The 15710-nt window shown below is 36.3% G+C and overlaps 1 protein-coding gene across 7 annotated transcripts in view; it reads right to left on the bottom strand.

Moving 5' to 3' along the window:
• Positions 1-10097: 10097 nt before the first annotated feature.
• LOC136380489 (zinc finger protein 383) overlaps positions 10098-15710 on the bottom strand; it is a 33339-nt gene continuing 27726 nt past the window's right edge. For all 7 annotated transcript variants that reach the window (XM_066348322.1, XM_066348324.1, XM_066348326.1 and 4 more), the window contains 2 exons: positions 15525-15620; positions 10098-12322 (listed from right to left, as the gene is read on the bottom strand). In XM_066348322.1, coding sequence (XP_066204419.1) covers positions 11130-12322; positions 15525-15620 — 1289 coding nt within the window. In that variant the 3' untranslated portion in view covers positions 10098-11129. The remainder of the gene's footprint in view (positions 12323-15524; positions 15621-15710) is intronic.

Consider the following 15710-nt stretch of genomic DNA (forward strand, 5'->3'; position numbering starts at 1 on the left):
TAGCACAGTTTGTTCAGGAAAGTGGACGAAGATCCCATATCTCTTGGAACTGGCATATCTGAAGCCAGAATTTGTCTCTTTGGTTGTCATAGGACTGAAGCTAGTGAGTAACTTATAAACTTAGGATTTTTGTTTCATGTAACAAGTGTCCACAGATTCCCACGGTCAGGTTGGCTTTTTGGTTGAGCAAGAATCAGAATTGCAAGCCTCAGTGTGGTGGGAATAAGAAGGGTGAGAAGTTATTCTTATGCTTCTTACTTGAATGTTAACCTTTGATGCACATCAGCCAGAGAAGAGCAGGCCTTTTAAATGTGATAAGAGCTTGGCCAGAAATGAAAATACAGGATTGATTATATACATTTGATTTGTTACAGAATGCATAACTATGATTACTAAACTAATAATATTGGATCAAGGTTATGAGAGCAACAAACCATATTTAACATTTTACAAAAATCTTTTAAGCTTACTTTGTTGGTACATTCCTATTTAGCTCTATTTTATGGTTAGTCAAACTAATATCAGTAAGTCAGTAATAAAGCATATGTATTCCCAGTTACAAGAGGCCTTGTTGAAGAAGTTAATGACAGTGAATTATCAAATGAAAGTTTATGTCAAGAATTCATAGTCTTATCAACAGGATTGTAAAGTGTAAGTGGGCTACTAGAGAGGTAACCAAGAGCAAAAACCTAAGAATCTAGCAAACCAGCCTATATGTCACACCAGCCCTAAAGACCTGATTCTTTTTTCAGCATTTCATATGGGTTCCACTCTGACTTCAGACTAAAAAGAAACAATTGACAATGAAAGTTGAAGACTTACCAGAATAATTTTAAAGTAGACACTAAAATGGAGAAAGTATCTGTGAAAACACTAGTCTACCTTTTATAATATGTTGACAAAGACAATAACATATTAGAGACTACTGTGGACAATTTCCACCAGGGGTGAGGACAACGGAGATGCAGAGACCCAACTCCAGGGACCAGGTTCAGTGATGCAGATCCGCTTTATTCAGGAAGTAAGCTAGCTTATATACATGGGTTCAGCCTATAAGGTGTTACAGCATGTCTTTCATAGCCAATGGCTGAAAAGATCGAGGAGCTGCGTGGTTGGCACTGAGTCACTTCCTTATAGTGGGCGAGCTCCCTCCTGGGTGGTGCCTAGGAGGGTTTCAGGTGCTGGAGTGTTCTCACAGCATTGCATCAGCCACAGCTGTTAGGAATGCACTCTGCGCTCTACCTACAGACTTCAGTATGCTAAACATCAAGAACTTGTAGTCCTTGAAGGTTATCAGAGACTTCTGGCTCATAAGCTTACTTTGTGGCTACACAAAGCCCAAAAGACTATGTTATATCTAGAATGAAATAGAAGTCTTTCTTTCACTAGATGATAATCAGCACTGTTTCTTTTTTTTTTTTTTTTTTTTAATTTTTTTTAATTTATTCATTTTTAGAGAGGAGAGAGAGAGGGAGAGAGAGAGAAGGAGGAGGAGCTGGAAGCTTCAACTCCTATATGTGCCTTGACCAGGCAAGTGCAGGGTTTCGAACCGGCGACCTCAGCATTTCCAGGTCGACGCTTTTATCCACTGCACCACCACAGGTCAGGCCATTCAGCACTGTTTCAATGTGAATCTTGTCCCAGTGAAACACTATGTAGAGAGAACAATCCTCCAAATAATTTTTGCTTATTTATGTCTTATTTCATTTACATATGTTTACCAACAGTAAACATTTTTCTGTCTATTGTAAGAATTCTTTTCTAATTGTTTTGTAATAGATGAGAAAAGAACAATTGTTTGTTCTATGTCTCTCTAGTTTCCTGATTTTATTTTTTACACTTGTAAAATTGATTTTCTTCTTTTATTTTTGGTAAGCTTTGCTTTATGTATTTTGAAGCTTTTATTGGATGATACAGTTTTAGAGTTGTAATAGCTCCCTGTTGGATTGATCTAACAGGAAATTATGAAATTTACTCTTTATTTATACTATTGCTTTTTAAAATTTTTTATTAATTTTAATTTATTGTGTTAACATGGATTCAAGTGTCCCACTCAATATAACATCCCCCACCCCTGTGTCCCCCTTTACACCCGTTTACCCCCCACACCCTAACTCCCTCCCCACCTTTCATCTGGGAGTTGCTGGTGCCTGTTATCTGTATCTCTGTGTTATGTATATATAATTTCACTAATCTCTTCACCTTCTCTGATCCCATTCCCTGCTCCCCCTTCCCTATGACAGCTCTCTGCTCCCACCTCTGCCTCTATTCCATTCCTTATTTCACTTTGTTCATTAGATTCCACATATAAGTGAGATCATATTGTATTTGTCTTTCTCGGCCTGGCTTACTTCACTTAGCAAAATAATCTCCAGGTCCATCCATGCCATCACAAAAGGTAAGATTTCCTTCTTTTTCATGGCCGCATAGTATTCCATCATGTATATGTACCACAGCTTTTTAATCTACTCGTCCACTGATATACGCTTGGGCTGTTTCCAGATCTTGGATATTGCAAACAATGCTAAAATAAACATGAGAATGCATAACTTCTTGTGAATCAGTGATTTTGTATTCTTAGGATACATTCCTAAATGTGTGATAGCTGGGTCAAAAGGCAGTCCCATTTTAAATTTTTTGAGGAAACTCCATACTGTTTAACACAGTGGTGGCACAAGATTGCATTCCCACCAGCAGTGCAGAAGAGTTCCCTTTTCTCCACACCCTTGCCAGCACTTATTGTGTGTTGTTTTATTAATGAGCGCCATTCTGACAGGTGTGAGGTGGTATCTCATTGTGGATTTAATTTGCATTTCTCTGATGATTAGTGACGTTGAACATTTTTTCATATGCCTATTAGCCATCTGTATGTCCTCTTTGGAGAAGAGCCTATTCAAGCCCTTTGCCCATTTTTAAATTGGATTGTTTACCTTCCTGGAGTTGAGTTTTAGAAGTTCTTTATAAATTTTGGTTATTAACCCCTTATCAGATGTATTGGAGAATATGTTCTCCCGTTGTGTCGGTTGTCTTTTTATTTTCTTAATGGTGTCTTTTGTTGTGCAAAAGGTTTTTAGTTTGATATAATCTCATTGTTTATTTGGTCCTTTATTTCACTTGCCCATGGAGATAAATTGGCAAAAATATTGCTACCAGAGATATCAGAGAGTTTACTGCCTATGTTTTCTTCCAAGATGTTTATGGTTCCATGACTTACATTTAAGTCTTTTATCCATTTTGAGTTTACTTTTGTGAATGGTGTAAGGTGATGGTCTACTTTCATTTTTTTTTGCATGTACCTTTCCAATTTTTACCCAACACCATTTATTAAAGAGACTGTCTTTACTCCACTGTATGCTCTTATGTCCTTTGTCAAATATCAATTGACCATAAAGGCGTGAGTATATTTCTGACTTCTCTGTTCTGTTCCATTGATCTATATACCTGTTCTTATGCCAGTACCAAGATGTTTTGATTACTATGGCCATGTAGTATAACTTGATATCAGGAATTGTGACACCTCCCACTTTATTTCATGTTCAAGATTGCTGAGGCTATTCGTGTTCTTTTTTGGTTACATATAAATTTTTGGAATATTTGTTCTATATCTTTGAAGTATGCCTTTGGTATTTTAATAGGAATTGCATTGAATCTATAGATTGCTTTGTGTAATATAGACATAATAATGATGTTTATTCTTCCTATCCATGAACACAGTATATGCTTTCAATTGATTGTGTCTTCCTTGATTTCTTTGTTCAATGTCATAATTTTCTGAGTACAAGACTTTTACCTCCTTGGTTAAATTTACTGCTAGGTACTTTATTTTATTTTGTTACAATAGTGAAGGTGATTGTTTCCTTAATTTCTCTTTCAGACAGTTTATTGTTGATATATAAAAAATGCCACTGATTTCTGAATATTAATTCTATATTCTGCCATTTGCTGAATTCAATTATCAGGCCTAGTAGTTTTTTGACTGAGACTTTAGGGTTTTCTATGTACAATGTCCTGTCATCAGCAAATAATGATAGTTTTACTTCTTTTCCAATTTGGATGAGTTTTATTTCTTCTTTCTGTCTGATTGCTGTGGCTAGGACTTCCAGAACTATGTTAAATAAGAGTGGTGAAAGGGGGCACCTCTGCCTTGTTCCTGATCTCAAGGGGATTGCTTTTAATTTTTCTCCATTGAGTATGATGTTGGCTGTCGGTGTGTCATAGATGGCCTTTATTATGTTGAGGTATGTTCCTTCTATTCCAACTTTGCTGAGAGTTTTGACCATAAATGGGTGCTGGATTTTATCAAATGCTTTTTCTGCATCTATTGATATAATCATGTGATTTTTGTCCTTCCTTTTATGTGATGAATCACATTGATTGATTTATAAATATTGTACCGGCCTTGCCTCCCAAGAATAAATCCCACTTAATTGTGATGTATGACTTTTTTAATGTTACTGGATATGGTTTGCTACTATTTTGTTGAAAATTTTAGCATCTATGTTCATAAGGGTTTCGGTCTATAGTTTTCTTTCTTTGTAGTGTATTTACCTGATTTTGTAATGAGGATAATTCTTGCCTCATAAAAGGAGCTTGGAAGTCTTCCCTCCTCTTGAATTTGTTGAAATAGCTTGAGAAGGACAGGTGTTAGTTCGTCTTTGAATATTTGGTAAAATTCGCCTGTGAAGCCATCTGGTCCAGGACTTTTGTTTGTTAGGAATTCTTTGATCAGTGTTACAATTTCATTTGTTGTGATTGGTCTGTTTAGGTTTTCTGATTCTTCCAGATTGAGTCTTGAAAGACTGTATGTTTCTAGGAATTTATCCATTTCATGTAAATTGCCCAATTTTTTGGCATATAGATCTTCATAGTATTTTCTTAAAATGCTATTTCTGCAATGTCAGTTGTTATTTCTCCATTTTCATTTTTAATTTTATTTATTTGAGTCCTCTCTTTTCTTCTTGATGAGTCTGGGTAAAGGTTTGTCAATCTTGTTTACCTTTTCAAAGAACCAGCTGTTGGTTTCATTGATCATTTGTATTGCTTTTTTAGCTTCTATGTCATTTATTTCCACTCTGATCTTTATTATTTCCTTCTTTCTACTTCCTCTGGGCTTTATTTGTTGTTCTTTTTCTAGTTCTTTTAGATGCAGGGTTGTTGTTTATTTGAGCTTTTTATTGCTTCTTAAGGTATGCCTGTAATGCTATGAACTTCCCTCTGACTGGTTTCGCTGTGTCTTATAAATCTTGAGTTGTTGTATATTCATTTTCATTTGTTTCAAGGAAGTTTTTTATTTCTTCCTTGAACTCGTTGTTAACCCATTTGTTATTTAATAACATGCTCTTTAGCTTCCAAGTATTTGAATATTTTTCAGTTTTTCTATTGTAGTGATTTCTAGTTTCATGCCATTGTCATCAGAGAAGATGCTTGATATGATTTCAGTATTCTTAAATTTATTGAGACTTGTTTTGTGTCCTAACATGTGGTCTATCCTAGAGAATGTACCATGAGCACTTGAAAAGAATGTGTATTCTGCTGCTTTCAGTGAAAGGTTCTGAATATATCTATTAAATCTGGTTGATCTAGTTTGTCATTTAAAGCCGCTGTTTCTTTGTTAATTTTCTGTCTAGAGGATCCATCCATTGATTTTAGTGGGGTCTTAAAATCTCCTACTATTATAGTATTGCTGTTGATCTCACCCTTTATATCCATCAAAATCTGCTTTATATATTTAGGTGCTCCTATTTACAATGGTTATATCCCCCTATTGGATTGCTCCCTTTATCATTATGTAGTGACCTTTTCAGTTTTTCTATATAGCCTTTGTTTAAAGGCTATTTTGTCAGATATAAGTATTGCTACCCCAGCTTTTTTTTTTTTTTTTTTTCATTTCCATTTACATGAAATACTTTTTTTCATCCCTTTACTTTCAGTCTATGTTATCTTTTGTTCTGAGGTGGCTATCTTGTAGACAACATATGTACGGGTCCTGTTTTTTTATCCATGCAGCTACCCTATATCTTTTGATTGAAGCATTTAATCCATTAAATTTAAGATTATTATTGATATGTATTTATTTATTGCCATCTTATACTTTAAATCTACAGTCCTCTTTTTCTAGATTTTTTTTCCTTTGCTCTTTTTACAGCAGGCCCCTTAACATTTATTGCAGTACTAGTTTGGTTGTAATGAATTCCTTGAGCTATTTGTTTTGTTTTGTTTTGTTTTGTTTTGGGGGGGGTGGTCTGAGAAGCTTTTTATTTCTCCTTTGATTTTAAACAATAGCCTTGCTGGATAAAGAAGTTTTGGTTGTAGGGTTTTTTTTTTTTTTTGCATCACTTTGAATATTTCTTGCCAATCCCTTCTTGCCTCAAGTGTTTCTGTTGAGAAGTCAGATGTCATCCTTATGGGGGCTCTTCTGTAGGTAATTAACTGCTTTTCTCTTACAGCTTTTAGTATTCTTTCTTTGTCTCTTAACTTTGGCACTTTAATTATGTTGTATCTTGGCCTCCTTGGGTTCCTCTTTAGTGGGACTCTATGCTTCTTGAACTTGTGTGACTTTTTCCTTCATCAATTTATGTAAGTTTTCAGCTATGATTTCTTCAAACAGGTTCTCTATCCCTTGTTCATTCTCTTCTTTCAGGAACCGTATGATTGGCATGTTGTTTCTCTCCATGTTGTCACTGAGCTCTCTTTAGTTAGCTCAGTCTTTTTGAGTCTCTTTTCTTTCTGCTGCAATTCAAATTTATAAAATATATCCATTTCTTTCAGATATTGCAAAGAAAAAAGACTGCCTCTAGAAGATATTAGAACTTGATAACGTATTTTCACTTGTAGTGCTTTAGTTGTTGTTTTTTTTTAACTATTTTTATTAAGTGAGAGGCAGGGAGGCAGAGAGGCAGACTCTCTCATGTGCCTCAACTGGGACCCACCACGCAAGTCCACTACAGGTGATGGGGCAACCACACTATTTTAGCACCTGAGGCAAATCCATAGTGTCATCCTCAGCATCCAAGGCTAACTTTGCTTCAACCATTCAAGCCACGGCTACAGGACAGGGGAAGAGAGTCGGGGGGGGGCGGATTGGAGAAGCAGATAGTTGCTTCTCCTGTGTTCCCTGACCAGGAACCAAACCCAGGACTTCTACATGCCAGGCCAACACTACCACTGAGCCAACTGGCCAGGGCTGTTGCTTTAGTTATTTGAACTCTAGAAATTCCTTTTGAATTATCTGCCTTGTGTTGTATTCCAACAATCCTTCCTTCAAAATCTATTTGGTTTCTGAATTCTGATACTAAAAAATACTGTTACGTAAATCAATTTGATTTCCAAGATGCAGAAAGTAGCAAGTTTGAATAAATATCCATAACATTTGTCCCTAAATTTAGATTATGGTATACATTTTCTTTTAGTACTAGATTTGATTTGGTAATTTATAACATTACATTTTCCCAAATGATTCTAGACATACAGTTGACCATTAAATAAGGCTGGGATTAGGGGCCCCAACATTCCTGCAGTCAGAAAGCTTCATATAACTTTTGACCTCCTCCCCAAATGTAACTACATTTGGCCCTTCAAATCTGCAGATTCTCCCAACTGTGGATCACAAATCTATTGGGAATTCTCAACCAGCTGTTAGGATTCCACAGTTGTGAATGCAAAAACACTGTTTTCAACCCACAGTTGGCTGAATCTGCAGGTTCAAAAACTATGGATACAAAGCATTGACTGTATTTATTGAAAACAATCTGCATATATAAGTGAACCCACACAGTTCAAACCTGTGTTGTTCAAAGGTCAACTGTATTATCCTTTCTTGTGTGTTCTCCAAGAAAGTTTTAACATTGGAATTAGGATAAATTCATAAAAATAGGTAACTTGCTATCTCATATCTCAGTCTGTGTCCTGGAAGAGTTCCTACAACACTTCATAGATTTTACCTATAAATATATGTAGTCTTGGCCCTGGCCGGCTGGCTCAGCGGTAGAGCGTCGGCCTGGCGTGCGGGGGACCCGGGTTCGATTCCCGGCCAGGGCACATAGGAGAAGTGCCCATTTGCTTCTCCACCCCCCACCCCTTCCTCTCTGTCTCTCTCTTCCCCTCCCGCAGCCAAGGCTCCATTGGAGCAAAGATGGCCCGGGCGCTGGGGATAGCTCCTTGGCTTCTGCCCCAGGCACTAGAGTGGCTCTGGTCGCGGCAGAGCGACGCCCCGGAGAGGCAGAGCATCACCCCCTGGTGGGCAGAGCGTCGCCCCTGGTGGGCGTGCCGGGTGGATCCCGGTCAGGCGCATGCGGGAGTCTGTCTGACTGTCTCTCCCCGTTTCCAGCTTAAGAAAAAAAAAAAAAAAAAAAAAAAAAAAAAAAAAATATATATATATATATATATATATATATATATGTAGTCTTCTTTAGGAGCTATGAGACATTAATGTATTTTTTGGTCTAATTTTTTTTTTTAATTTCTATTTATTCATTTTAGAGAGAAGAGGAAGAGACAGAGAGGAGAGGAGAGACAGAAGTGGGGGAGGAGCTGGAAGCTTCAACTCCCATATGTGCCTTGACCAGGAAAGCCCAGGGTTTTGAACCGGTGACCTAAGCATTTCCAGGTCAACGCTTTATCCACTGTGCCACCACAGGTCAGGCTTTTGGTCTAATTCTAAAACACTCTTTTGAAGGGAAATATTAAGATTTTACAATTGTCAATTTAATTTCTTTATAAAAACACACTTTGCTCAGATTTTCAGATATATTATAAAAATGTCTATAGTACTTTTAAGTTTTTTAATTGAAATGATTTTTATTATATCCACCCTTTTAAAATATGCTGTTCAGTAGTTTTTAGTATATTCAGTTATGCAACCTACAACACTAATCCCAAACACTTTCATCATTAAAAAAGATACACATCTTTTAAATTTGTGTTATTTCAATTTCTCACTCATACTGTTTGTCATCCTTACTTCCCCACATGAATCAGTCAAGTTTGTCTTTTATTTTCAGTCAAATAATAAAATTTTCTATTTTAGATTACTTATTTCACTTTTTCTCGATTTTATAAGTAACAATGCCTTTCTCTACCCATGTTTTAGATCTTATTTTTGCTTGTTTTAGCTCCTTGGGTCTATATTGATTTTATTTATTAATGACCTTTCTAGTATTTGAATATATGTATGCATATTGGGTTATAAAACTTTCAATAGAACTTTGCCACTCACAGGTTTTTCATTAGGGTTCTCATATGCATTCACATTTAACTAATGTGTACATGAAGGACTTAGTTCCTTATTGATCAAAGGGGGCACTCAATTAATATTGATATTTGATAGCTTTTTTTTTTCTGAATTGAGAAGCAGGGAGGCAGAGAGACAGACTCCCACATGTGCCCAACTGGGATCCCCTGGCAAGCCCACCAGGGGACAAGGCTCCATTGCAACCGGAGCCATTCTAGCACCTGAAGTGAAGGCCATGGAGCCATTGTCAGCATCCGGGCCAACTAGCTCCAGTGGAGCCTTAGCTTCAGGAAGGGAAGAGATAGAGAGAAAAGAGAAAGGGAAAAATGGAGAAGCAGATGGGTGCTTCTCCTGTGTACTCTGGCCAGGAATCAAATGCGGGAGATCCACATGCTGGGCTGACGCTCTACCACTGAGCTAACCTACCAGGGCCCATTTGATGGCTATCTTACTGTCAACTCTGGTCAAATGATTTCGCCTGTACATATTCTGCTTTGGGAGGAACTAATTACTGGAAATATTCTCATCTCATCCTAATTCTTAACAGCTGTGCTTTCAAATACTCATCATTATACCCACAGGGTTTCTGATTGTACAGCAAGCATAAAGGATGAAATATGAATAAATACTACTCATACATACTTTTTTTTCCTTCTAAAATTCCATGCTTTAGTAAGGCATAATGAGTAAAACTTTCTTATCTACATTATTCTCACTTCTCTTTTTTCATTACAAATTCTTTGAGTTATACAAAGGTAAATAACATGGTTAAAATTCTTCCCACAAATAATAAGATAATTACAAAAATTAGTTTATCAATGATAATAATGGAAAACTTTTACTATGTGATAGAAATGGTTCCAATACTTGAAATTTATTCATTAATTGAATCCTCACAACAAACCAATACATACAACATAATTATATTTACTATGTACAAAATAAAACACCACTAACATTTAAAAGTAAAAAAAAAAAAAGAATAACCTAGAAGGATAGAGAAAACTTTGATATTATGGTTAATTGCTTTCCTAGTATAAGATTGGTATTAAGGACAATAAAAAAGAACATAACAGTTTACAAGGAAGAGATATGGATAATTTCAGTAATTAAAATACATGTTTAAAAGAAAAAGCAAGCATACAAAGATCAATTTTGAATCATATTAATCAAGGCAGATTTTACAACTGTGAACAATTTATATGCAACCATAACATGAAAAATAAAGTAATTTTGAAAAACTTCATTAAATATGTCATTAAAAATAATAAAAATCTACATTTACTGAAATGGAATCATATTCTTTGGCATGATAAAAGCGGGTAAAGATACAATATGCATACCATGACTACCCTTTCTTTAAAGACAAAGTCTGGTAGGATGTGTTCTACAAACTTGAAAGTAGTCATCTACAGTTAGTACGATCACAAATATTTGCCTTTTAGTTCCTGGTTTTCTGTTTTATAAGAAAATATAAATTTGTGAAACAAAATGATTATACTGTGTTAATCAGTATACTTTCTATAGAAAATTTTAAAAATACAAGGTCACACAATTTAAACTGTGATATTGATGTAAGCACAAATATGTAGATCAAAAATGAAAAAATAGCTCTAAAATACAAGCAAATATAAAAAAATAAAACATTAACATTAAGAAGGTAGAACAAAATAATGGGAAAGAAAATAACTACTGAACATCTGTAATTAATATAATATTGGGGAGGGCAGGTGGGTAAATGTCAATTTAGAATCTGAATTCGTAACATAAGGTGAAATACATTTGGATTAAATACATATATATAATAAAAAACAAAAATAGCAAAAGATGATAACTTTCAAACATTATTAATTTTTGTTTAAAATATTAGTAAGGTGACAAGAGTTTTTAACTTTTATTATTAATCAGTATGAATTCCCTGATGACGAATGAGATCTGACCCACTAATAAATGCCTTCCCACATTCTCTACAGTTAAAGGGCTTTTCACCAGTATGAATTCTCAGATGTCGAGTAAGGTTTGAGCACTTATTAAAGGCCTTTCCACATTCATTACACTCATATGGCTTTTCATCTGTATGAATCCTCTGATGTTGAAAAAGTTGTGAGTTCTGAGTAAAGGCTTTCCCACATTCAAGACATTCAAAGGGCTTCTCACCAGCATGAATCCTCTGATGTTGACGAAGTTGCGAGCTCTGAGTAAAAGCCTTCCCACATTCCTTACAATCATATGGTTTCTCCCCTGTGTGAATTCTCTGATGATTGGTAAGTGCTGAGCCACTACTGAAGGCCTTCCCACATTCCTTGCACTCATAGGGTTTCTCACCAGTATGAATTCTCTGATGCTGAACAAGCTTTGAGCTCTGTGTAAAAGCTTTGCCACATTCCTTACATTCATAGGGTTTCTCACCTGTATGAATTCTTGCATGTTGAAAAAGTTGTGAGCTCTTAGTAAAGGCTTTCCTACATACTTTACATTCATATGGTTTTTCACCAGTGTGAATTCTCTGATGGTCAATAAGATTTGAGCAATAACTAAAGGCCTTCCCACATTCCTTACATTCATAGGGTTTCTTACCAGTATGAATTCTCTGATGCTGAGAAAGGTATGAGCTACAACTGAAGGCCTTTCCACATTCGTTACATTCAAAGGGTTTTTCACCAGTATGAATTTTCAAATGTCGAGTAACATGCGAGCCACAACTAAAGAATTTCCCACACTCCTTACATTCGTAAGATTTTTCACCATTATGAATTCTCTGATGTTGAATAAATTGTGAATTCTGACTAAAGACTTTTCCACATTTCTTACATTCATAGGGTTTCTCTTCATTATTAATTACTTGATGGAGAGTAAAGAATGTCTGTTGAATAAATGTAGGCATGTATCCATGAGTAAATATTTCTTGACCGAAATGTCCATTTTGATATCCCAGTTGTCTTTCAAGGTGGCTTCCATATTCCAAAATATCTCTAAAATTGGAGTACTCAAGGCCATACTTTCTAAGTCCCATTATCTCCCTCTGGCATGATTCTATTTCATAAACTTCCTTCTTTAGAGATAGTAACTTGGTTTCACACATTGACTCCAGATCTGAAAGAAAATAAAATGGTAAATGTTCTTTCCACCCCATTTGTGAAAAGTAAAACTTTTATGATAAAAATGGAAAAATTAAAGTGAAAATATCTGGTAGTAAATGACATATAGTTCTCAAGTATATCTGTGTAATATGAAAGAAATGTATAGAAAGTAGTGAGGTACAAGCATGTACCCCATAATGACATTTTAGTCAACTACGGACCACAAATTCAATGGTGGTCTGTGCTATAAGTATATAATGGAACAGAAAAATTCCTGTTGCCTAGTGATGTCCTGGCTGTTCTAAGGTTGTAGTGCAACAACATATCACTCACATGTTCTAGATAAAGCTGGTGGTATAAACAAACCTACTGCACTGCCAGCTGTATAAAAGTATAGCTCACACAATTACAGTAGTAAGCTATGCCATCTGGGTTTGTGTAAATATACTCTCTATGATGTTCAGATGGCAATGAAATGACCCAATGATGACTTTCTCAGATATATCCCTATTGTTAAGTGGTGCATGATTGTATAATGCAGAAAGCAGAAGAGACTATGGAAATAGAAAACCACAATCATTCTCAGACTGTAGATCAGAATCATCTGAAAAAGTTGGTAAATATACAATGCTCGAGCATATGAAAAAATGACTAGTTCTATATACATCAATATAAGCATGCATGTATGTACATGTAAGAAACAGTGTATATGATTATACTATATATATTACAAATAGTGGATAATTCTCTGAACTCCATTAAAGGCCTGCTCAGAGGAATAACACTGGGTAGTTACTGTCACAATTAAACTGCAGCATACTCAATTGGGGTAGAAACCAAATAGGCTCCATAATAAAGAATATACTGGATGAAATATAAAAGCGACTACAGAGGGTAAGCCACACAGGGGAATAGCCCAAGATAAGTCTAAGTTATAGAACTATATTTTACTTTAATGTGAATAGCAGATAGGGAAGACTCAAAATATATTATGTGCTGGGGATTAAGTGAAAATATTGTTTGCCTTGGAATTCTGTGATGCTAACCTTAGAAGAGAGACACTTACTTGCTCATGTCCCGCTACAATGACTGAGAGGAGTGGCCGCTAAGTTTAAGACACAGAAAAAAACAAAGTGCAAAATACTACAATGGAAAGATGATAGGAACTAGAAGTGGACTGATGAGCTGAGTCCCGACTCTGTAACTCATATGTTCCTAAGCAACTATTTAACCATTCTAAATCCCCATTTCTTTAGCTGTGGAAGGGAGGTGACCATTAACTCATAATTACTGGAAGGGTGAGGAAAAATGTTTGTAATTATCTTTGAACAAGTATTCAGTATTTGACAGATATCATTATGAAATAATTTCTTACCAAAAAAAGAAATTTTAAGCAAATTAAATGGTTTGATGATGTCAAAGTGGGGCCTATTATGACAATTTCTAGCCAAAAACAGAGAATTCATTCTAGCATAATCTTTTTTTCTCCTACCTCTATCTTTCAGATACTTTCATCTACTTAAGCCTCTGAGTAACTTTTAAAACTGTCCCCCCTTCTATCTCCAGCCCTTCTATCTCCATGACAATGCCCTCTTCCAAACCAGAATCATCTCTTATTCAGACCACTAAAGTAGCCTCCTAACCCAGTCCTCCCACCAAGTCTCACATTCTTTAATCTATTCAGGAACCAAAATGACATTTGGCTTGCCTTCTACCACACAAAATCCGTACTCCTCATAATGACCGGCAAAGGCTGAATAATGTGGTTCCTGCTTGTCTCCCCAACCTGGACTCACATTCCACTCTCACTTGCTCATGGGGTGCAACAACGTCGGCTTTTTTTTCAGTACTTCAAACACAACAAGCTTTCTCCTCCTAGAAGGGCCTTCAAAGGGCTTCTTTCCTCTGCCTCTTTATTAAAACATTAAACAGTAAGACCTAGCAGTGAGCCTAGCAGTACAGTAGTAATTATAGTGATGAGGATAAATCATAATTCAATGTCGATTTCCATTAATGTCAAAGTCACAGAACGAACATTACTGTGGTCTGCTGCATACACCATAATTGGAAGAAATGCTAAATTTCACTTAGCGGTTACTAAATATAAAGATGCATATTTTCCCCTTCTCATCCAAGTTCATGAACTCCTTAAATTCTATTCCAAGAAATCAAAAATTAGAGTGATCCTTTAAAAATATGATGTCACTCCTCTGCTCAAATAATCTCATTCAGAATAAAATGTTTTTTAAACCTACCTCATTCAGAATAGAATTCAAAGTCCATACCTAGGTCTACAAGCCCTCGATCACCTGCAGGCACACTCTCCCTTCCACCTGCACCTAGCACACAAACACTCAAATCCTGCTAGCTTGCTGATCTCCTCTCACACGATTTCCTCTTTGCTCATTCTGCTCCATCTACAATGTCAGGAGCCCAAATGCCGGCAGCTATAATGAAGCTACTGGGAAGGGAGAAGCAGTGTAGATACATGCATGTGTACACATACATGTATCTTACTTGGGGAGTAGTAACAGAAAACATTTAGATGAGTCTAAGGGAAAGGATAGCTAGTAAGGAACTGAATTTTAAATATGGATAATAGTTTTCTTAGGAGGGGAAGTGAAGGGCACCTTCTACTTGAAATTAAGTGGTATAATGAAGGGTAATAAGAGTAGTAAGTGAGGGAAGGAAAGAGATCATTTGTGAACTCATGCTAAAAGAACTTAAGTTTTTCTCACAGAACTAGGGTTTTGATAGTAAGTTTCAAGATAATATTTTTATTTATTTTTTATTTTTAGGTGAGAGGAGGGGAGATAGTGAGGCAGACTCACTCCTCTGCCCCAAACAGGATCTATCTAGCAACCCCATCTGAAGCCGATGCTTGAGTACTAAGCTATTTTTAGTGCCTGAGGCTGACATGCTCCAACTGAGCTATCCTCAGTGTCCAGGGCCTCACTTGAACCAATCAAGCCCCTGGCTATGGGAGGGGAAGAGGGAGAGGGAGGGGAAGAGGGAGGGGAGGGAGGAACAGATGGCCACTTCTCCTGTGTGCCCTAACCAGGAATTGAACCCAGGACATCCATATGCTGGACCAACACTCTATCCACTGAGCCACCAGCCAGGGCCAAGATAACACCTTGATGATACTGTTTCTTCACTGATTAGCTGAGTTATTACCTGTAAAGCCCTGCTTTGTTTAATCGTTTCTCACTCACCTGAACACAGGCCTCTTGTCAGCTCTCTGCCAACCATCCAGGGCTCTTTCCCTTGTTCCAATAAAGAGATAACTTGAGGCTTAGGTATGTAAAGTCCTGTTCATAAGAAAATATATATCACATAGTTATGCTTGGGTAAATCAGATCCATAAATAAGATCCAGTCCCTTGATGATCAAAAAAGAGA

The sequence above is a fragment of the Saccopteryx leptura genome, chromosome 9, assembly GCF_036850995.1.
Source record: "Saccopteryx leptura isolate mSacLep1 chromosome 9, mSacLep1_pri_phased_curated, whole genome shotgun sequence".
NCBI classification, from domain to species: Eukaryota; Metazoa; Chordata; class Mammalia; order Chiroptera; family Emballonuridae; genus Saccopteryx; species Saccopteryx leptura.